At 44.0% G+C, this 24,047-nt stretch overlaps 1 protein-coding gene across 3 annotated transcripts; it reads right to left on the bottom strand.

The window, feature by feature from the left end:
- On the bottom strand, positions 1-23,488 carry UBXN11 (UBX domain protein 11). 3 transcript variants are annotated; one of them, XM_040338019.1, is made up of 14 exons: positions 23,260-23,488; positions 23,130-23,170; positions 18,342-18,410; positions 17,478-17,578; positions 16,492-16,549; positions 16,339-16,403; positions 11,755-11,851; positions 10,920-11,134; positions 10,755-10,832; positions 7,057-7,174; positions 5,203-5,306; positions 2,880-2,947; positions 255-389; positions 1-179 (listed from the first exon to the last, which is right to left on the bottom strand). In XM_040338019.1, exons 1-14 carry the CDS (start codon positions 23,415-23,417, stop codon positions 53-55), a joined length of 1,434 nt encoding a protein of 477 aa, XP_040193953.1. In that variant the 5' UTR covers positions 23,418-23,488; the 3' UTR covers positions 1-52. The 3 variants fall into 3 exon arrangements, with proteins under 3 accessions (XP_040193953.1, XP_040193952.1, XP_040193954.1); XM_040338018.1 differs by having other exon boundaries at positions 16,339-16,418; positions 23,260-23,487; XM_040338020.1 differs by lacking the exon at positions 18,342-18,410 and having other exon boundaries at positions 16,339-16,418; positions 23,260-23,487.
- Positions 23,489-24,047: the final 559 nt, after the last annotated feature.

Below are 24,047 nucleotides of genomic sequence, written 5' to 3'. Positions count from 1 at the left end.
GAAATTTTTGGGTTGTTTAATTGCCATATGATATGCATTTACTAGGGTTATTTTAAAGTTTTCTTCTTAGAAGGAGAAAAGCATTGGGCACAAGGGCAGCGTCTTGTAGAGTACATTCATTGTTGTCATACACTCGATAAGGTAATCGATTGATGATGTCAAAGTCCTCTTCAGTAGTTCTGTGAGTAAAGAAAAACAGATTTTAAGAATGATGGAACGACATTTCATGGCGAGTATATGAAACTACTATTCACCTGTGTTTTGATAGGTGGTTCCGCAGACCCCCAAGGGTCTCCGAGGACAACATTCGTACTTTGTATGTGTCTTCTCCATTCTCAGACTTGATTCGCAGTGTGCAGACAACCACATCTCCCTGGGACCTAGAATTACTTCAAAATAATGCAATATAATGTTCTATTCCCAACTTTTATTAATTCAGTCTCCTGACTATTTTGAAACCTCCATTTAAAGTCGGCCATAAATGAGTCAAATTCAGAAAAAAAAAATATTTTGAAAAACCTAACTAAGAATTTCGTTCAAATTTCGCACCATTAGTGGCCCACAGCAACAGACGATTTTCATGCGGCTATCGAATTTGAGTGATCAGACATGGACATTGCATTGGCATTAGATTTCACTGTAAAACAGTGGGGCTGATTTATCGGCTTCCAGGTTTTAGTCAAAGCTTAAATTGAAGAAGCTGATTGGCTGCACCAGATTTTACTCTCCAGTCTTAGTAAATCAACCATGGTATTCTGTTTTTATTAAAGCGGATGTGCCAGTAAAAAAAAATATTAAAAGCCAGCAGCTACAAATACTGCAGCTGCTGACTTTTAATATTAGGACACTTACCTGTCCTGGAGTCCAGCGCCATCCGCAGCAGAGGACGAGCGATCACTCGTCTCTCTGCTGCTCCCCCCGCTATCCTCAGTGAGGGAACCAGGAAGTGAAGCGCTCCGTCTTCACTACCCGGTTCCCTACGGCGCATGCGTGAGTCGCGCTGCGCCCGCCGATTGGCTCACACGCTGTGTGCTGGGAGCCGAGTGTTCCCAGCACACAACGGGGTACAGACGGGAAGTCAGGAAAAGACAGGTATCTGCACCCCCCTCCCCCCTGAAAGGTGTCAAATGTGACACCGGAGGGGGGGGCGGGTTCCGATCAGCCCCCCTTTTGTCAAAGGAGGTTGCTAAAATAGAGTAGCAGAGAGCAGCTCCTATTACAAAACAGCCCTGAGAGGGGGTGTGTGCCTTTCCTCCAATCGGCAATTTTAGCTATCTTGGCTGTATGCCCAGACATCACACTCTGTGTTAACCAGGAAGAGAAAATCTCCTAACAAAATCTGAACTTTTTAAACAGTATATAAATGTCAAGACAGCAGATATACATATAAAACCTATGTAGGGAGATGTGGTTAATCTCTGTGCCTCATCTGAGGCTGTTCACTTCCCTGGTTGTATGGAGGGTTTACATCCACTTTAAGCCTTTTTTTTGGGCCAAACCAGCAGGTTGAATGAAAAAAAACACACACAGTCAGACGTTAGTACAGTGATCTCCTCAGATCTGATAGGGGGACTGCACCTCCGCCAGAACACTTCACTCAGTGCTTTCAGCCATTGGCTGAGAGTGCTGATCAGCCGCTGATTTTCCAGCATGCATGCCCGTCAGATGCCGGCTTCTGTTGGACCGGCTACCATATGCATGGACTGATATTCGGCATGTGTGTACTAGGCTGAAGGCTGATTTCACACGGGCAGTCACCATAATGGGCATCCGCCCACTCAGCAGGGGATCTCTCCGCTGAGCAGGCTGATAACAGGACTGTATCTGCTCCTCTCCAATATGCAGAGAGGATACAGACACAGCCCCGCTGTTCTCTATGGGGCTGTCAGATGGAAACGGACCGCCTGTCGGTTTTGTTCGATCAGGTGCACCTGATTGGGACCGCCCATGTGAAACCAGCTTAAGAAAGAACTTTTATACCCTGTTCACACCTGTGCGGCTTTGAAATCGTGCTGCTTCATCGTGATTTCAAAGCCGCACATCAGTGCAACTTCATTTTATTTCCATCAAAGTAGAGTTCAGCTTGTGGGTATATTACCAGCCCCTGTAATGGTATCACACAAGTCGTTCCCACATGCATTTTATTGTAGTAGCTTAAAGCTTCTTTAATAGGAAAGCTCTGGCTTCCAAAAACCGAAATAGGCTCCACAGAGACCAGCCGTCTATATTTACCATTTTATTATGCTTGCTAAATATTTGTCTGTTTAAAGTAACACAATCAAAAAAACTGTCAACTACAGTAAGGGCTCTTTTTTTTGGCGGACCTGAACGGGCACTCCGTGCTCCTCTATGGAGCCGTGGATGTCAGCGGTGATGTGCCCGCTGACATCTGACCCGCTCCGATCCGTGTGACGGAGGAAAAACCTACTTTTCCATCCGTCTGGCGGATCGGGTGAACACGGACAGACGTAGGGAGGGGGTCGGAGAAAAGACAGAAAAGACAGGGCGGTCCCTGCACAGAGCAAGCGGAGGTTCACGGGGCAGATCATTATTGATCAACCTCATGTGAAAGGAGCCTAACTGTATCGGTAAAGAAAATCTATTGCCTATTGGAAATAATCACCCAGCAGACTTCCAATTAGTACAGAGACAAACATCTCGGTGGTGGATCACCGGAGTAACATATGGCCTTCATGTCTATGCAAAAAATAAAATACAGTAGCTTGAATCATTTCCTTTCTATCTGTAATTTAATGAGTATAGAGCCAGCCTAAAGGAAGAGGGGATTATCCCACTGCAGGTTTTTTTTTTTTTTGGGCCATGCAAAGAATACAGATTGCCCTATTATGGAAGCAGATCTATTCTCAAACTAGGCTTACCTTTTCTCCATTAATAACACATGCGGAGAGTCTACTAAGATTTCTCGTGTTTTTTCTCCTTTAGATCCCTATAACATAGACAAGATAGGAACAATTCTCAAACAGGGCTACAGCTGACCTATACCGATTAAATGTCTAGAATTTTATAGCTGTCTAGAGTAGCAGTAAATAAAAATCAATGCTTCTAAAATATGAGAAAAATTTGTGAATCTTTAAAGGTTCCACAGCAGAAAGGAAAAAAAAATCATATTTTCCCTTCTATCAGACTTAAAGAGGAAGTAAACCCCCGATGGTATTTACTTCCTCTTTTGCTTGCTGCAAAGCATAATGGGCTAGTATGCATCGCATGCCGTTTTAGTCGTATTTTAGTCATCTCAATTGTTTTTGTTTTAATCGTACTTTAGTCTACTAAAATAGTATTAATTTAGTCGAATAAAATGTTTTAGTCGACTATATTAACACTGAGCCTTAGGCCTCGTACACACGATAGGTTAACCAGAGGACAACGGTCTGATGGACCGTTTTCATCGGTCAAAACCGATCGTGTGTGGGCTCCATAGGTTATTTAACCATCGGTTAAAAAAAAGCCAACTTGCTTTAAATTTAACCGATGGATTCCTAACAGATTGGTCAAAACCGATCGTTAGTAGGGACGACCATCGGTTAAAAATCCATGCTCAGAATCAAGTCGACGCATGCTTGGAAGCATTGAACTTCATTTTTTTCAGCACGTCGTTGTGTTTTACGTCACCGCATTCTGACACGATCAGTTATTTAACCGATGGTGTGTGGGCGCGACGGACCATCAGTCAGCTTCATCGGTTAACCTAGGACAACGGTCCTTCAGACCGCTCTCGTCGGATGGACTGATCGTGTGTACGAGGCTTTATTCTAGGCTTACCTATAGATAGAAGTCCAAAAAGTGGGTTTACAACCACTTTAACCACTTCCATACAGGGCACGTATACACCTTCCCACCCAGGCCAATTTTCAGCTTTCAGCACTGTCGCACTTTGAATGGCAATTGCGCGGTCATGCTACACTGTACCCAAACAAAATTGGCGTCCTTTTTTTCCCACAAATAGAGATTTCTTTTGGTGGTATTTGATCACCTCTGCGATTTTTTTTTTTTTGCGCAACAACTAAAAAAAGACTGAAAATTTTTTAAAAAAAATACGTTTTTATTTTTTTCTGTTAATTTTTTTGTAAATAAGTACGTTTTCTCTTTCAATTACGGGCACTGATATGGCGGCACTGATGGGCACCGATGAGATGGCACTGATGGACATTGATGAGGTAGTACTGACGGGCACAGATGAGGTGGCACTGATTGGCGGCGCTTGTATGCGGCACTGATGGGCACACATAGGCGGCACTGATGGGCACACATAGGCGGCACTGATGGGCACACATAGGCGGCACTGATGGGCACACATAGGCGGCACTCATGGGCGGCACTGATGGGCACTCATGAGCGGCACTGGGCACTCATAGGCGGCACAGATGGGCACTCATGGGCGGCACTGATGGCTACTTATGGGTGGCACAGATGGGCACTGATAGGTGGGCACTGGGCATGGATGGGCACAGTGGGGTGGCACTGATGGACACTGTAGAGTGGCACTGATGGACAATGTGGGGTGGCACTGATGGACACTGGGGCGACACTGATTTACCTATGTTGCCAATCAGTGCCCATTTGTGGGCACTGATTGGCATCTTTTTTTTTTTAAATGCTTTTTTTTTTTTACAGCCTTTTTATTTATTTTTTTCCAGCTTTTTTTTTTTTCCATCTGCCCTTCCCTGGTGGTCCAGGGTGGGCATCCCTGGTGGTCCATGTGGCGATCCGAGGGGGGGCTGCGCTGATAAACAATCAGCGCGAACCCCCCCTGTCAGGAGAGCCGCCGATCGGCTCTCCTCTACTCGCGTCTGTCAGACGTGAGTGAGGAAGAGCCATCAACGGCTCTTCCTGTTTACATCGTGATCAGCCGTGATTCGACACGGCTGATCACGTGGTAAAGAGTCTTCGTGAGAGACTCTTTACCGAGATCGGTGTTGCAGGGTGTCAGACTGACACCCCGCAACAACGATCGTCGCGATGCGCGCCCCCGGGGGCGCGCAGCGGCATAGAATCCTGAGGACGTCATATGACGTCCAGTCAGGATTCTACAACCACTTTGCCGACGTCAATCTGTCATTGGCGGGCGGCAAGTGGTTAAGGTCTGTGCAGTAATATTTTATTACAAAAAAGACTTTTGAATATAAAGTTAAGGTTATATAGAAATTTCCCAGTGTGGCACTGACATGAAGAAGTTATAGGTACCTGGAGGGCTTCTCTTATTGGACCCTGAATATCCAAGACCCGGCCATCGCGCACAACAGATTTTGGAAGTCGGCTCAAAAACTGATCAACAGATAACTGGCGACCTGTACAAAAAATAAATAAAATGAAGACATTAATATACTAAGCCTACATCCCAATATATATATTTTTTTAGAAGTTTGCCTTTTTTTTTTAAGAAGACGGAGACAAACATTTGGTTTCACTGAATTTCCTTACAAAGATCAAATGGAAAGCCCACCTAATGTATATATAGTACATGGGTAAAACTTACAGTGCAGTCTACCTGTATGTTTCACCACAAGAGGCGACTTCCCCACTTGTGTATCTTCATACACTAATGTGTATCTTCCAATGCTATGTGTTCTCCATCCACACAGCCAAGTCCTTCATTCACAGAAATCGGTGAATGAATACATTACAAGTGCTTTCTGTTACTCCAGCAGACTGGTAGTTCTAAATGGAGTACTCAGCGCACTCACATGCCTCGTACACACGGTCGGACTTTTGACCATGCAAAAGTCCGCCGTGAGTCAGACGGAAAGATAGAGAACAGGTTATCTAAGGTCCGTCGGACTTCTGACAAAAAAAAAGCCCAATGGAGGCTACACGCGGCCGGACTCACCGAAAAAAAAAAGAAGCCTGTCTCACTTTTTTTCTCGGAAAGTCCAGCCGTGTGTACGAGGCATTAGTCGGCCCACACTTCCTCCAGCTTTCTAACTGAAGGGGTAGGGGCAGAAAGCTGGAAGAGTACATAGGAGTCTGACATTGCACCCACAATCCACTGATCACAGGTGTAATGCTTTGCAGTCTCATGTGAAAAATAAATAATAAATGCACATTCTTTCCTGAAAAAAATATGTGAATTTATTATTATTTTCTTAAAGTGGTTGTAAATGTTTGTAATGTAAAATGTTTTAAAAAAAATAAATAAAAACCTGCAAGAAAAAGGTATAATGAGCTAGCATACTAGCTCATTATGCATTACTTACCTTAGATCGAAGCCGTCCTCGTCTCCCCCTCCAGCCGCAGACATATCTCCCGGAGGTTACTTCCGGGTATCGCCGCACCGGCACTGTGATTGGTCAGAGCGGCGATGACATCACTCTGCGCATGCGTGCGGGAGCCGTCAAAGCCGGCATTATTCATTCAGAAAACCGGCATTTTCAGTGCACCTGCGCAGTTGTCTACGGCGCGCATGCGCGATAGACAACGGTGCATTCTTTTTTGGCAAAGATCTACTAACCCGTGTAGGTCAAGGAGATATTGCAAACACCTACAGGTAAGCCTTAATCTACGCTTACCTAAAGGTGAAAGTTGTAATGGAGGGTTTACTTCCATTTTAAAGTGGTTGAAAAGCTTTACATATATCTAGTGAAGTGACTAGCCTCAGGTGATACACAGAGATTAAACAAATCCTTCTTAATAAGTTATACCTGTTTATTTGCAGTCATCTCTTCTGTACAGCCTTCTAAACCACACCATCTCTCAAATGCAGGAGGTGGGAACTAAAGTCAGACACTGCAGAGCTCACTGAGCCCTGGTTGGAGGAAAGGGACACAACCTCTTCCTCACAGTACACAGGAAACATGCACAGCTGAGACCGTCAATCACAGGCTGTGTGCTGGAGCTCTGCTCGCTGTCACCCTAATCTCCCAGGGTCAGGAAAAGCTGTCAGAAATTACTCAGATAACAGGAAGGAGGCAGCAGACAGAAATCCTATTAAGTGCCTTGGATAGAGACAAGTACACGCTATAGAGGAATATGCTTTGTTCATGTTTGAGCTTTACCACCACTTTAAAAGGTTAACTTATTCTTTAATATGAATGGTCTTACCTGGTAACTCACTGGTCTCTCTTTCAGTTCCCTCTGCGACTCCAATAGTGTGACCAGTACCAGGGAATTCATCCCACGATCTTCTTTCTCGAAACACCACATCACGCAAATCTTTAACCTGCACGGAAGTATTTATCTCCATATCCAGAGCTGATTTTGTATTATAACAAACCATCCTACAACCATATCTGCAGCACAATGGCAGAACTGACTGAACAAGAAATTTGTTTAGACTAAACCACCGATGATTTTCAATGAAATACGCTAAAAAATAATTGGTATTCAGTAAACGATCTTTAAAATGATCCTTGTCAATTGCCTATAAAATGTCTGTTTCCTTGAATAGAAAAACGTTTATTCTCATCTCTTTGGCAAGCTGTGTCAACTACCTTCCCTATGTTCCAGTTCTGCAACCTCCCACCTCCAGAAGTGGTAGATCCATGTGTCCCCTGCTGCGCACCATGGTTCCATCCTTGGACCCCTATATCACTACAGATTTTTTTTTTTTTTTTTTTGGGCGACTGTGTTTTCCGATTTACCTTCACTTCCTGTCCCATAGCCAAAACTGATGTGAGAGGAAATCCCTGCCTCATAGGTGTGCGCAGCTTATTGCATTAGGGTGTGCACCCCAAAGCTCAAACACGCATGAATGCCACCTGCTGTCACAGGTGGTGGGAGACAGTTGATTGGGAGCATATTACGCTACACCCTAAGGCTGCATTCACACCTGAACGCGGCGTATTTTGCCGCGACAAATTGTGGCGTTTTGTCCCGCGATTTGCCGCGACAAAACACGGTAAAATACGCCGCGGTAACATACACAGGAGGGGTGATCAACATTGTCGGCTATGGCCGAACGCCGCCTGAAAAAAAGGTCCGGGACTTGTTTTGAGCTTCAGGCGTTTCGGCGTGGAGATGTGAACCATCTCCATAGCCGACAATGTAAAATCAACCCTCCAGCGTATTGCAGGCTGCAATAGCTGCGGGCGTCTGGCGTGAAAACGCCTAGGTGTGAATGCAGCCTTAATACGAGTGTAATGTGTTCCTACGGTTGAACCTTGCCTTTAATATAATGGGGGCATTTACACTGTCTACTGGCATCCCCCCACAACTCACCTGGTGCCACCCCTGGATAATGCTAATTCACATGGGATGATTAGGGTGTGCCCAGGCACATCCTGTGCGCACGCCTATGCCCTGCCTTCAGTTGTCAACCAGTTTGTGCTTTTCCTTTAATCCTAAATAATAAATGTGGTGGCATGGCAAATGCATTCCAAACAGCTGAGTGCACTACAGGGCCGTCTTAATAGCATCGTGGGCCCCTGGGCAAAGTAATGCTCTGGGGCCCCTACAATGATGACAGTGCAGGTAAACAGACATCAAGAAGGTAGGAGGCAGACTGCCTCCCCTGTGTATCTATCACTCTCAGTACCATCATGGGGCCCCCAATTTCGGGGAAAGCGTGGGCTCCTGGTCCAGCTGCTTTGGAGAAAGTGCAGGGGCCCCCCATGCAGCTGGGGCCCCTGGCCAGTGCCCAGGTGTGCCCTCTCATTAAGACAGCCCTGGTGCACTAGCCTCTAAGGGCATGTTTACACTTGAGCTTGGCGGAAAGAGAAGTCAGTAAAAAAAAAAACAGGCAGCTGAGCTGCGTTTTTACAAATTCCCATCCACACTCCTCTTAAGCCACAAGATTATACTCCTAAGGCTCCGTTAACATATATGCAAATTGGATGAGTTTTGAACCGCATCCGATTCACATGACATGTGAACCAAAACGGCTTTCTATAGAGCCAGTTCACATATACGCGGTGCAGCGGCAGTGCATATTTGCGGCAAATAAAAAAAAAGTCCTGTGCGTTTTCTGAGCACTGCGGTACGGTTCAGAATCGAATTCCAGGATCATTGCCTTCTATTGGAACGCATCTGAATCGCACATCGGATCAGTTTTGAACACGATTTTGATCGAAAAAAAATCCATACCAGACTCTTATCAGAGCATGCAGCCTGGCAGAAGTGGAGGGGACAAGTGAGTGCATGCCCTCGACATTATTAGTAAAAAATATTGCTTTTTTTTCCAAAATTGTCACTCTTCTTTTGTTTATAGCGCAAAAAATAAAAAATAAACTGACCCTTCCAAAGAAAATAGAAGAAAAAAAAAAAAGTTTTGCCTATACTTCTACTTTACCGGAAGAATTTCCCCCCTGACCAATGCACTTTTTGCGATTCGGCACTGCGTTGTTTTAACTGACAATTGCGCGGTCGTGCGACATTGCACCTAAACAAAATTGATGTCCTTTTTTCCCCAAATATAGAGCTTTCTTTTCTTTATATTTTGATCACCTCTGCGATTTTTATTTTTTGCGCTATAAACAAAAGAAGAGTGACAATTTTGAAAAAAAAGCAATATTTTTTTACTATAATAAATAACCCCAAAAAATATATATAAAAAAATATTTTTTTCCTCAGTTTAGGCTGATATGTATTCTACATATTTTTGGTAAAAAAAAAAAAAAAATTGCAATAAGCGTATATTGATTGGTGATCAAATACCACCAAATATAATCTATATTTGGGGAAAAAAATACGTCAATTTTGTTTAGGTCAGGGGTGTCCAAACTTTTTTCAAAGAGGGCCAGATTTGATGACGTGAACATGCTCGAGGGCCGACTATTTTGCCTGACATTCTTTGAACGATTAAAATTCAGTCTAAGTGTGTTTGTCTGAGCACCAATACACTGCCCAACAAGAATTCTCTTGCCTTTGTGGCTGTGTGTGGTGAAGAGATGAGCTTGGGCGTGTTATTTGGATATACTGTATATATTTCTTTTGTGGCCCCAACGAATCCCAGAGCGCTGCTCAGGACTAAGGATGAGCTTGGGCGTATTATTTGGATATACCGTATTTATCGGCGTATAACACGCACAGGCTTACCATTGCCATGAAAGCAGCCTCACCCATGCCATGAATGCAGCCTCACCATTGCCATGAATGAAGCCTCACCATTGCCATGAACGCAGCCTCACCATTGCCATGAATGCAGCCTCACCATTGCCATGAATGCAGCCTCACCATTGCCATGAATGCAGCCTCAACATTGCCATGAATGCAGCCTAATTATTGCAATCAGTGCAGCCTTACCATTGCAACAAATGCAGCCTCACATGTGCCATAAATGCAGCCTCACATGTTCCATAAATGCAGCCTCACATGTGCCATAAATGCAGCCTCACATGTGCCATAAATGCAGCCTTACCATTGCCATCAGTGCAGCCTGATCGATGCCCATCTGCAGCCTTGGAGGGCAGAGGGAGGGAGGCGGGACAAGTGCCGACAGATTACAAACAGGAGAATCTCTTGTTTACTCTGTGGCCTCTTTAATACAAAGTCCCACCTCCTATGATAGACAGAACAGTCGTCCAATGGCATCCCAAGAGACGGGACTTCCAATAGAGATGCTGCTGAGTAAACAGGAGATTCTCTTCATGTAATCTGACGGCGCTCGTCCTGCCCCCTTCCTGTCCCCTCCAAGGCACCCCCCGATAAATACGGTATATATCTTTTGTGGCCCTGGGGGCCACAAACAACAATATATATATCCAAATCCCCAGGGGGGCCATATTAAATCAACAGGGAGGCCGCATTTGGCCCGCGGGCCGGACTTTGGACATGCCTGGTTTAGGTGATCTGAGCTCTCTCACCTGAAATACTACACCATCAGGAAAGCGTTTCTGCAATTCAGAGGGGAAATATCCATCCATGATGTCTTTGAGACATTGCTGCAAAACAAACTCATTAGTATTGACATCAAGTTTTACTTCTGGTTTCTTGTTGATCTTCACTTTAATTTCAGTTGGTAAACCTACCCGAGTTGATGGCTCCTGATGAGATCGGAATGGCCCCTGAAACATAATGATCCCATTCTTATATAATGTCAGTGGGACAGGATCGGGAGGTCTCAGACGAGCTGCCCCGGCGCTGTAATGTATTTGTGAAACACCTTCTCCACCAAGAAGATTTAAGTCTCTCAAATTCTCTAGAACCAGGTCATAATCTGGTTGGAAAGCGTTGGAAGAGAGACCTGGTAATTTGTGAAGATATTCAAATTAGGATTGTTAAAGTGGAGTTCCACCCATAAATATAACATTACATCAGTAGTTTTAAAAAAAAATGTCATTAGTCCTTTAAGAATTTTTTTTTTTTTTAGATGCCTTCAAAGTGTTGTTGCTAGGCAGAATAGTTAATCTTCCCTCTTCCTGCACCTAGGTGCTTAAGCTTCCTAACCTACACCGCACAGACTCCTGGGAATGTAGTGGGTGTAACTTTCCAGGAGTCTGTGCACTCCCCAGTCTCAAAGAATCATGTGACTTGGACAGCACAGGTGCTGAAACCTGATCTGACACTGCTTGTGCAGCACTGAGCATGTGCTAGATCTGCAAGGCTGAAATCCAGGAAGTCATACAGTCTGGCTTCATGATGCCCACACTTAAGATGGCCCCAGTCAATTTCTATTTTATAAAGTGTCTAAATGCTGTAACAACCTAACAAAACAGACCTTAGTTTACAGACTAACTTTACTAGAATACATTAAGCTTGTGTATTACAGGGGTATTTATATTTAAAAAGTGAAATTGTGGCCGGAACTCCGCTTTAAGAACAGTCACTTGCTGAGAAATGTGATTTCATTCATTGTCTGATCACCTGAACTGCTGCTGGTGGTCTTCTGCTCTGCAGCGCTAGCGGAGTCATCATCATCATCATCTCCAACCCATACAAGACCATAATCACTCAGGAAATTCTGGGAATGGACACAAAATGATCTGATTTAGAACGTTTACATACAGAATGCCTTTAGCTAAATACTAGCGCTAAAACAGTTAACACAGTGTCATACACAACCATTCATTCTACCTTGAAATGTAATTTATGAATAACTACTTTTATGGGAGTTTACAGATAAGATCCTGTGCACTTTGCTCTGCATCACCCCTTGGAGGCATTCAAGAATCCCAGAGGAATCCACTACTGAGTCACTTACTATGTTGCCTAATCCAAAAGCAAAAAAAAAATAAACCCTTAGGGCCAGATCCACGAAGCAGTTACGCTGGCGTATCTATTGATACGCCGCGTAACTTCTAGGTTGCTCCGGCGTATCTTTGTTTTGTATCCACAAAACAAGATACGCCTGAAGCTGGGCTAGATCCGACTGACGTACGTCTTAGTACGCCGTCGGATCTAAGGTGTATATTTACGCTAGGTGGCGCTTCCGTCGATTTCCGCGTCGAGTATGCAAATAAGCTAGATACGCTAATCCACAAACGTACGTCCGCCCGGCGCTATTTTTTACGTCGTTTACGTAAGGCTTTTTTCGGCGTAACGTTACCCCTGCTCTATGAGGCGTACGCAATGTTAAGTATGGACGTCGGGCCAGCGTTGAATTTTCCGTCGTGTACGTCGTTTGCGTAAAACGATCGCGAATAGGGCTTTGCGTAAATTACGTTCAAGTAGAAAGCATTGGCATGCTGCGGGTTAATTTGGAGCATGTGCACTGGGATACCCCCACGGACGGCGCATGCGCCAGTAAAAAAAACGTCATTTACGTCGGGTCAAGTAAAATTAACATAAAACACGCCCACATCGTTAACATTTGAATTCCGCGCCCTTACGCCGGCAGATTAACTATACGCCGCCGTAACTTTAGAGGCAAGTGCTTTGTGAATACAGCACTTGCCTCTCAAAGTTGCGGCGGCGTAGCGTTACTACGATACGTTACGCTGGAATAAAATTACGATCCGCTACGTGGATCTGGCCCTTAGTGTGAAATATCATTTAACGTGGCTGTAAACCCTTACAAATCCCCCTACATAAGCTGTACCTGTTTATCTACAGCCCTCTCTTCTCTACATCTGTTCAAAGCGCAGAATTTAAAAAGCTTGTCTTAAGTCGTGTACACACGATCGGTTTGTCCGATGAAAACAGACCGATGGACTGTTTTCATCGGACAAACCGATCGTGTGTTTGCCCCATCTTTTTTGGGGCAAACACATGGGGCAAACACTGGATGGAGTTTGTGTCCCTGCAAAGCAGAAAATAAATTCTATCACTTACCTTAGGAAAAGTTCCTCACACAGTTCACATAAACACTGGTTAGGCACACAGTTAACCCTTTGCACATCTTTAGCTCTGATCACTGTATTAGTGTCACTGGTTCCCAAAAAGTGGCAGAAAGTCCTCTGCAATATCACAGTCCTGCTATAAGTCGCTGATTGCCGCCATTACTAGTAACATTTTTTATAAATAAATAAAAATATCCCATAATTTGTAGATGCTATAACTTTTGCACAAACCAATCAATATACGCTTATTGGTATTTTTTATCAAAAATATGTAGCAGAATACATATTGGCCTAAATTTATGAAGAAATGTTATTTATTTTTTCATTTTTTTTTAATTGGATATGCTTTATAGCAGAAAGTAAAAAAACATTGTTTTTTTTTTCATTTTCATTTATTTTTTTGTTTATAGCGCAAACATTTTTAAATGCAGTGGTAATCAAATACCACCAAAAGAAATCCCAATTTGTGGGGAAAAAAGGACATACCGTACATTTAATTTGACCGCACAATTGTCAGTTTAAAAGTTGCTTAGTCATGGGGGGGTAAATCTGGAGGTCAAGTGGTTAAGTAAATCAGCCCTGATGATTCTATGTTTTTCCATATTTAAAGCGGTGGTTCACCCTATAAAAATTTCTAACACTACATCTAGCCCAGTTCTGCAAATAAAATGACACTGACCTTTTTTTTTTTTGCCGCCGTAGATAGCGTTTATCGTTCGAATTCACCGGCGCACCGGCGCCGAATAGAGCCGAGCCAACCCGAGCTTCTTTCGGGAAGTCGTGACGCGCTGTATGCGCCGTCGTTTAGCATGTCAATCAATTGGCATGTCAATAGGAACGCCCACTCTCGTGGGATTCCCTACCCGGAAGCCGCGGTGAATTCGAACGATAAACGCTATCTACGGCGACAAAAAAAAAAAGGTCAGTGTAATTTTATTTGCAGAACTGGGCTGGATGTAGTGTTAGAATTGTTTTATAGGGTGAACCACCGCTTTAAGTTTTTGTGCATTACTTTTGAGAAACCGATGAATAAATACATTTATTTATTTTAGTGAACTGATTTTAACACTGTTTTATTGAGGTATTTACCAAGTGTTTTTACTTTTTGAGGTAAATACTGCATAAGGTGTTAGTGAAATGACAGTTTCAGCTTCGCATGAGATGACTGGAAAAAAATGTGTCGCGTGATTCAATTATCACAAATGCGATATTCTTAAAGTGTAAGTTCACCTTTACAGGAAATCTGTAAGGAGAACTTACACTGGACCCCCTCCCGGTCCTGCTGAAATGGAGTCCCACGATCTCCCGCTGCGACACATCGTATAGCCGCTTTACCGGTCTGGGGATTTTAATTCCCCTCGGCTTTCTCTCCTATTTTCCGGCGCTGATAGGTCAGGCTACACAGGTTCTGATTGGTCGACGCCGTACATGTGACAGCGCTGACCAATTAGAATGCCTTCTATTCGTACCTTTACCAGGTACATTTAGGAGATTAATCTCCCTGGTGGTATGATTCTTTCAGATTTCTGGTGCTAAAAGCGGTACCATTTTTTGCATGGAAGTTTGGTGTTTTACATTGTAGGCCTGTAATTCTTAGGAATAACTCACTTTTTTTTTTTTTTTTATGTCACAATGTAGAGTATAAGATTTCCTATCATCTGTGCCCAGTCTTGCCACACAGAGTTAATCCTGCTCTGAGCAATCCTCTTTTATTGTTCAGTGAAAACTAACAAACCCAGATAAAAACCTGTCTAAATAAAAAGTCCTTTCCTCTCTCCTTGCTTTGAGTGACAGGTTATTTACATATCTAGCTTAGACATGTTTATCATATGTTATGTTAATCATAATATGAGGTGATCCACAGTATACAAAGTGAGAAATCCACCCCTCCCCCACATAACACATCCTGGTAATATACAATGAACTGTGAATCACCTCATAATATGATACACATAACATAACATATGATAAACATGCCCAAGCTAGATATGTAAATAACCTGTCACTCAAAGCAAGGAGAGAGGAAAGGACTTTTTATTTAGACAGGTTTTTATCTGGAAGTCTGTTAATTGTGTGGCAACACTGGGCACAGATGATAGGAAATCTTATACTCTACATTGTGATATAAAAAAAAAAAAAAAACATTTTGGGTTTACATCCACTTTAAATCTGTCCAAACAAGAGTCTAGTAGACATCTCGGGTATGATAAAGTTTGAAACACAAAATCATAATATAATAAATAACTATAAATAATTATAACAAATAATAATATAATTATAATAAAAATGATTCAATAATGTAATCAAATCAAAAACACAGAAATTTGCTCAGTCGCAGAATTGTCGCTGTCATTACTTTCAGTGTTTGATGACGAATTTCCCCACAAATCGCTATCGCTCAATTCTGCATGTGATTCTAATTTATTATCGCTCAATTCTAGTTGGTCTAAAACCACTTTTGACATAAAGGGACACTTTCTGGTTGCTATGGACAATCTCCAGTTTCCAGGCAGAAAAAAATGTATTTATAATATAAAACTGCATGCAGGGAACTGGACAAACCACTAGGGACAAAGGGGGTGTGTAATTATTTTATACAGTACTGTAATCTGTATGTTTACTTTTTTGAATTTGGCGCCGATCTCCGCCCCCGTGCATCGTAACGTCGCAGGGAACGAAGCTCGGCGGCACTCTGGCACTGTGTGAATCGAGCGAGGAGGACACAGCGGGGAGGCATCGCAGGATACAGGGGACAAGGTAAGTAACTCTCCCTGTATCCTGCGATGTGATCCCGAGTCTGGCTCGGGGTTACCGCTATTAGTACTGAAATTTCACCCTGAGCCAGACTCGGGAATACCGCCAGGGAGGTTAAGCTGTGGGGATTTCAAATCCCTGGGCTGGTAGAGCAGCGATCCAATGTGTCACAGTGGGAGATCATGGTAATTAAGGTCAGTGGGACCAGGGGGGGGTGGTCCAGTGTCAAGTTTACCTTACAGATTTTCTGTAAAAGTAACCTTACCCTTTTAAGTGAATTGAGCCCACAGTGTGTTTAGTCTTTAGGATATCAAAAGACATGTGTATACAGTATGAATACACACTTTATTAGCTCTGGAGAGTCTTATTTCATATACACAGACTTTCATACTTCACAGTTTATATTCTTACTGACCTCCATATCAGTAATTCTTGTCTGTAGTTCCTGGCACCTTGTCTCCACTTCCAGAACGTTCTGCTCTGAAGAAGAATGACCTAAATGGAAAATGTGGTTATTGTGATGTGAGAGATTGCTGGGAGTTCTCAAATGATCAGACCTACTTCCCACCTGTCTTCTGCTTTTGCAGCTTCTTGAGCTTCTGCTCTAGTGTGGCGATTTCTTGATCCTGAAAAATACATAAGTGAGATTTTCACAACTTTAAAGGATAAGTAAAAAAAAAAAAATGCACATGTTTTTTGCAGGAAAAACAATGTGATTATTTTTTTTATTTTTTTAGGAGCCTGCCCAGCATTGCACCCACAATCTGATGTCAGGTTCCTGCACACTATCCTTACAAACTTGTGCCCAAACCTCCATACAGACTTTTAGTTACAGTGAATAGACTACTATGGCCCCTTTCACACGGGGCAGTGGAGGTGCGGTGACGGTATATCGTCGTGATTTTAAGCGCCACTATACCGTCGTATTTACCGTGATATTCGGCCGCTAGCGGCGCGGTATTAACCCCCGCTAGCAGCCGAAAAGGTGTTAATACCGCCCTGTAGAGGCACATTGCGGGCGGTATTACCGCGGTTTCCCATTGATTTCAGTGGGAAGGAGCAGTATAGGAGCGGTAAACACCCTGCACCTATACCGCTCCAAAGATGCGGCTAGCAGGACTTTTGGAGCGGTCCTGCTAGCGCACCGCTTCAGTGTGAAAGCCTTCAGGCTTTCACATTAAAGCCTGCAGGGCACGATTTTTTCAGGCGGTATAGCAGCGCTTTTTTTAGCACTGAACCGCCTGAAAAATGTGTCAGTGTGAAAGGGGTCTAAGACACTCATCAGGGCCCTCACAGTCCATTGAGAACTACAATCCATCTATGGAACTTGTAGTTTATGCATTCATTTGCTGTAAATGAAAGATGTGGTTGTGTAGGTGGAGCTCCAAACATCCATGTGTGACATCGGGTGTGGAGAGAGGATGGGGGGGGGGATCTGGGGGTGCTGCATAGTAACATATTACATATTATACCCTAAATACGTATATAACAGGTTACTAAAGGTGAACGTAGCCTTTAAAATACAACATCCCAATAGGGGTTTTTGTTGCTGACCTTCATTTGGATCTCCCGTGCTTGAAGACGCACTCTGGCCTCTAACTCGCTTACTCGCTTCATTGTTGTGCTTAACAGATCAAAATCACTGGGAACAGAACCTACAGAAAAAGATTGTACATTTTTTTTCTGAAATACTGCTTGTAACAAAACATCCCACACTCTGCTTGAATGCTTTCGTCATATACCACTTCCTTCCAGTCTGAATATAGATATCAGATATTCCAACCGGTGACAACTACAAACAAGATGATACTCGTTTGATTGCTGAACATGGACTGTTTATTAGAACCAAAATACAAGTTAAATACAATTAAAGAGGAGGTTCCGTCCTCCTGCTCATATTACTCTAACAATACACTTGTAACCAGAAACAAATTAACATGAGCTAATTAACTAATCCCTTAAAGCAGTCAATGTGACTCCGGGCCCGTCAGGATTTCACTATAGGTCAGACTTGTTGTCACCGAGCTTCACACAGTAGATTATACATTATCATAAGTATAAACACAGGACACCTTCTCACACAAGCAGGAGCTCCCGTAGGAGTCGGCCCGTCTCCTACATTGTACAGAGGCCAATATGATCAGCTCTCTCAACTAACATGTTGAGTTCAGAATCCAAAAACCAAGAATAATCTACATATATCTGAGGAGATATTGTGGATAAATATTACTGTCCCATTTTAAGTAATCCAAGACATATTTTCTCCAGGATGGCACAGGCTGACTTTTACATAAGAGGCGCATTGGGGGCTGAAACAAGGGTTTCCCAACCTCTCCAAGGGATTCTGGGTTCCACGTGCCACCCCCATCACACTGCTCATATCTACAGTGCCAGTCTGTAATCTGCTTAAGTACTGACCCTGCTCTTTCCCCAGTGCGTTGTGTTCTTTCAGCTGAGGGAACATATTCAAGAATCGTGGACTTGATACTGAGAAGAAAAAAGAAAACATACCGTCATAACATCTATAAACCCAATTCCAATAACAGAAATTAAAGGGCATATTCACCCAAAAGTGTTTCAATTTTGGGCAAAGACATGTACTGAACTACTTGTAGGTTTCTATGAGAGACTCCTGTCATGGAATATCACACAAGAGAAGTAGTTTGTGTCACTTTCTTTTCCACAGCAGACTACAAGGATGGTATCCAAATCCATTGGTAAGCATGAGACCTTCCTTTGGCTTGTAATGAATGTGGCTGTTGGGTAGAACTGATAAATTTGGTGAAGACGTCTCACCAATGGAGTCCCTCAAATATATGAAGCCAGTACGACTTGCTAGTACTATGATAACTAAAAAGATAATGGGGCAGATCCACAAAGAAATTACGCCGGCGTATCTATTGATACGCCGGCGTAATTTCAAAATTCCTGCGTCGTATCTTTGTTTTGAATCCTCAAAACAAGATACGACGGCATCGCGGCTTGATCCGACAGGCGTACATCTTGGTACGCCTTTGGATCTTAGATGCAACTTTTCGGCGGCCGCTAGGTGGCGTTTCCGTCGTAATCCACGTTGAGTATGCAAATTAGCTATTTACGGCAATCCACGAACGTACGCCGGCCCGGCGCATTTTTTTCCATCGTTTGTGTTCGGCTTTTTCCGGCGTATAGTTAAAGCTGCTATATGGTGGCGTACCCAATGTTAAGTATGGCCGTCCTTCCCGCGTACAATTTTGAATTTTTTGCGTCGTTTGCGTAAGTCGTTCACGAATAGGAATTTGCGTAGAATGACGTCACCGTCGTAAGCATTGGCTGGTTCCGGTTTCATTTTGAGCATGCGCACTGAGATACCCCCAGGGACGGCGCATGCGCAGTTGAAAAAAAAACGACGATTACGTCGGGCCATGACGTATTAACATAAAACACGCCCCCATCACAGCCATTTGAATTCCGCGCCCTTACGCCGCGAGAGATACACTACGCCGCCGTAACTTACGGCGCAAATTCGTTGAGGATTCAAAACAACAAAAAGTAAGTTACAGCGGCGTAGCGCAGGGTTTGACAAATTTGCTTGGAATCTAGGAGCCAGCTAAAAAAGTTAGGAGCCAGAAAACGCACCCCGTCCCGACAAGCTTGCGCGCAGAAGCGAACACATACGTGAGCAGCGCCCGCATATGTAAACGGTGTTCAAACCAAACATGTGAGGTATCGCCGCGATTGGTAGAGCGAGAGCAATAATTCTAGCCCTAGACCTCCTCTGTTACTTAAAACATGCAACCTGTAGATTTTTTTAAACGTCGCCTATGAAGATTTTAAAGGGTAAAAGTTTGTCGGCATTCCACGAGCGGACACAATTTTGAAGCGTGACATGTTGGGTATCAATTTACTCGGCGTAACATTATCTTTCATAATATAAAAAAAAATGGGGATAACTTTACTGTTGTCTTATTTTTTAATTAAAAAAAGTGTAATTTTTTCCCAAAAAAGTGCGCTTGTAAGACCGCTGCGCAAATACGGCGTGACAGAAAGTATTGCAACGATCGCCATTTTATTCTCTAGGGTGTTAGGATAAAAAATATATATAATGTTTGGGGGTTCTAATTAGAGGGAAGAAGATGGCAGTGAAAATTGTGAAAAATGACATTAGAATTGCTGTTTAAATTGTAATGCCTAACTTGTAATACCAACGGCCACCACCAGATGGCGCCAGCTCACACAAGGAAGAGTTGGGGACTTCACCAAAAAAAAAAATATTTTTTTTGCCCACCTTCCAAGCCAAGTCGCCAGGATGCTATTTCTAGTTGCCATGGCGACCTGGCGACCGGGATTTGTCGAGCCCTGGCGTAGATGTATGTGGATCTGGCCCAATAGCTAAAAGATACAAAAAAGTTACTAAGAAAGAGTCCAGAGACTGCAACAGAATTGGTGAAAGGTCTGAGGGATAAAACGTATAGAGAGACTTCAGAAAATTAAAAAGGATCTTCAGGCTGTATGAGAAAAATAAAAGTTAGCAGCTACAAATATTGTAGCTGCTGACTTATAATACCCTGTTCAGGGATATCTGACTTTTGGCCTGCCCCGGGGAAGACGTCACCGATGACAAAACACGTTGGTATTGGCTGTTACTGAAGACATCACGTTTGCTTAGCCATTACACACAGCATTCCTTTCTCATGAGCTGACAGTCTGCTAATTTTTGACTTGTTTGTGGCCGTTTACAAAAAAAATTTCATTTAAAATAACAAACATGTGATACTTACCTCCACTGTGCAGTTCGTTTTGCACAGAGTGGCCCCGATCCATGTCTTCTGGGGTCCCTCGGCGGCTGTCTCTGGTCCTCCCCGCAATTACTCACAAAAGTCATGCGAAAGCTCGCATGGTGGTGAGTAATTTGCGGGCGCGCTTCCGTGATACAGCGAGCGGCCGTAGCCGCTAACTGTATCACTCGTCCCCGCCCCTCGGCGCGCCGCGTCACTGGATGTGATTGACAGCAGCGCCAGCCAATGGCTGCGCTGCTCTCAATCCAACCGCTCTAGCCAATCAGCGGCCAGGCTGATCGGCGAAGAGGATCTCGGGACCGTGCGCAGGACTTTCGAGGGGTCAGATAAGTATAACGGGGCTCGGGGGGGGGGGGGTGTCAGCATAAGATGTTTTTTCACCTTAATGCATAGATTGCATTAAGGTGAAAAAACATTTTCCTTTACAACTCCTTTAAGGTTTGACCTCATATTATATGGTTTTGGTAAATCTGAAGACAAAAATCTGTAAAAAATCTAATAGTGTGTATGAGGTCTTAGGCCCAGATTCACATAGAATCGTGGCGGCGTAACGTATCGTAGATACGTTACACCGCCGCAAGTTTTCATCGCAAGTGCCTGATTCACAAAGCACTTGCATGAAAACTTACGCTGGCGGCCTCCGGCGTAAGCCCGCGTAATTCAAAGGGGCGTGTGCCATTTAAATTAGGCGCGCTCCCGCGCCGGACCTACTGCGCATGCTCCCTTTTGAATTTCCCGCCGTGCTTTGTGCGAAGTGACGTCATTTTTTCGAACGGCGACGTGCGTAGCGTACTTCCGTATTCCCGGACGTCTTACGCAAGAAGGAACAAAATTTAAAATTTCGACGCGGGAACGACGGCCATACTTTATACAGCACATACGTGTGCTGTGTAAAGTTAGGGCACCTAAAACGACGACTAACTTTGCGACGGGAAACTAGACTAGCAGCGACATAGCGAACACGAAAAACCGTTGTGGATCGCCGTAACTACTAATTTGCATACCCGACGCTGGTTTACGACGCGAACTCCCCCCAGTGGCGGCCGCGGTATTGCATCCTAAGATCCGACAGTGTAAAACAATTACACCTGTCGGATCTTAGGGATATCTATGCGTAACTGGTTCTATGAATCAGTCGCATAGATACTCTGAGAGATACGACGGAGTATCTGAGATACTCCGTCGTATCTCTGCTGTGAATCTGGGCCCATGTGTCAAATGTCGCAGTCCTAATATAAGTTGATGATCGCTGCCATTACTAGTAAAAATAAAAAAAATAAATACAATGAAATAAAAATATCACATAGTTTGTAGACACTGGCCCAGATTCAGGTACATTTGCGCTTTATTTGCGGAGGCACAGGGCAACGATTTTGCCCTGCGCCCCCGCAAATATTTTGCGCTGCCGTCGATTCACGGAGCAGTAGCTCCGTAAATTGCGAGGGCGCGCCGGCAAAATTGCGTAAGCGTGCGCAATGTAAATGATCCTGCCGGGGGCGGGAATCATTTAAATTAGGCGCGCTCCCGCGCCGAGCGTAGAGCGCATGCTCCATCGGGAAACTTTCCCGACGCGCATTGCGGCAAATGACGTCGCAAGGACGTCATTTGCTTCAAAGTGAACGTGAATGGCGTCCAGCGCCATTCACGATTCACTTACGCAAACAACGTAGATTTTAAATATCGCGACGCTGGAACGTGAGTATCCTATAGCATTGGCTGCGCCTGCTATTAGGATGTGTAACCTTACGCGAAACCCGACGTACGCAAACTACGTAATTTGCGTACGCAGGGCTCGCGCAACGTTGTGAATCGGTGTTAGTATGCAATTTGCATACTATACACAGATCACAATGGGAGCGCCCCCTAGCGGCCAACGCAAGAATGCAGCCTAAAATCTGCGCGGCATAAGAGCCTTATGCCAAGCAGATTTTAGGCTGCAGTCGGCATAGCGATGTTCCTGAATCAGGAGCATTCGCTACGCCGGAGCAAGTAAGCAATTGCGCTGTGTAACCTATGGTTACACAGGCGCAATTGCTTCTTGAATCTGGCCCACTATAATCAATCAATATGCACTTATTGGGAGTACATATTGGCCTAAATTGTTAAAGAAATTCGATTATTTTTTACATTTTTTATTGAATATGTTTTATAGAAGAAAGTAAAAAATATATATATATTTTTTTTATTGACTGTCATTTTTTTGTTTAAAGCTCAAAAAATATAAACCGCAGAGGGGATGAAATACCAGCTCTTTTAGCGGGGACGTACATTTTATTTGAGTACAGTGTCGCACGGCTGCGCAATTTAAGTAACGCGGTGCCCTATCGAAAAAAAATGGCCTGGTCATGAAGGGGGTAAATCTTCCAGAGCTGAAGGGGTTAATATGTAGGTGTTGTTCTTCTGTATGACTATAAAGCAGTCCACTCACCTGGGTTACCATCAGGGTCTTTAAATGGCGCTGCTCTTTTCCTGCAAACACAACCACCATTGATGTAAATACAGAGAAGAGATACATCAACCCCATCCCTCAGATGCCTTATACACCGGACACTAATTACCCGGTTCTGGGGTTCCCAGCATCGGTGCCAAGCTCATCCACCCTCCCGGACATGTCACTTCCGTCCCGGTGTCTCATCCGCTCCCCACTCTGGCCGCCCTGTCCCGCCAGGGTCCTCAGTCTTCGGGGTTTCCCTAAAGTAAACAATGGACCGCTCATGCTGCACTCACTGCGCCGCCATGTTGTTTGGACTCGGTTTCCAGGCAACCGAAACAAGTTACCTGACACGTGACACGGTCGGCAGCGTGTGTGTCCCAGGCTGAGAGAGAGGTCCGGTGTGTGACGTCACCGTTCCCGGTAATTGCCATACAGCTATCAATGAGAAGATGCTGCAATTCCCCTCATTATCCATGATTAGGAGTGTGTGCATTAAAGTCACCTTGTCAATGGTCAGGCTGTATATTGGGGGTTTACTCACACAGGGCACAGCTCAACCCCCCACTGGCAAACATCTTGCCCTCCAGAAGATTTACCCCCTTCATGACCAGGCCATTTTTTGCAATACGGCAATGCGTTAACTGGAAATTGTGCGGTCGTGAGACACTGTACCCAAACAACATTTACATCCATTTTCCCCCCACAAATAGAGATTTCTTTTGGTGGTATTTGATCACCTCTGCGGTTTTAATTTGTTGCGCTATAAACAAAAAAAGAGCAAAAAAAAAAACAATGGGCTAGATTCAGGTAGCTTCACGCATTGTTACGGCGGCGTAGCGTATCGTATTTACGCTACGCCGCTGTAAGTAAGTAAGGCAAGTGCTGTATTCACAAAGCACTTGCCTCCTAAGT

The sequence above is a fragment of the Rana temporaria genome, chromosome 2 (genome assembly GCF_905171775.1).
Source record: "Rana temporaria chromosome 2, aRanTem1.1, whole genome shotgun sequence".
Lineage (NCBI taxonomy): Eukaryota > Metazoa > Chordata > Amphibia > Anura > Ranidae > Rana > Rana temporaria.
Note: the sequence above shows the minus strand (reverse complement) of the source record. Positions and strands in the feature narration are given on the sequence as shown.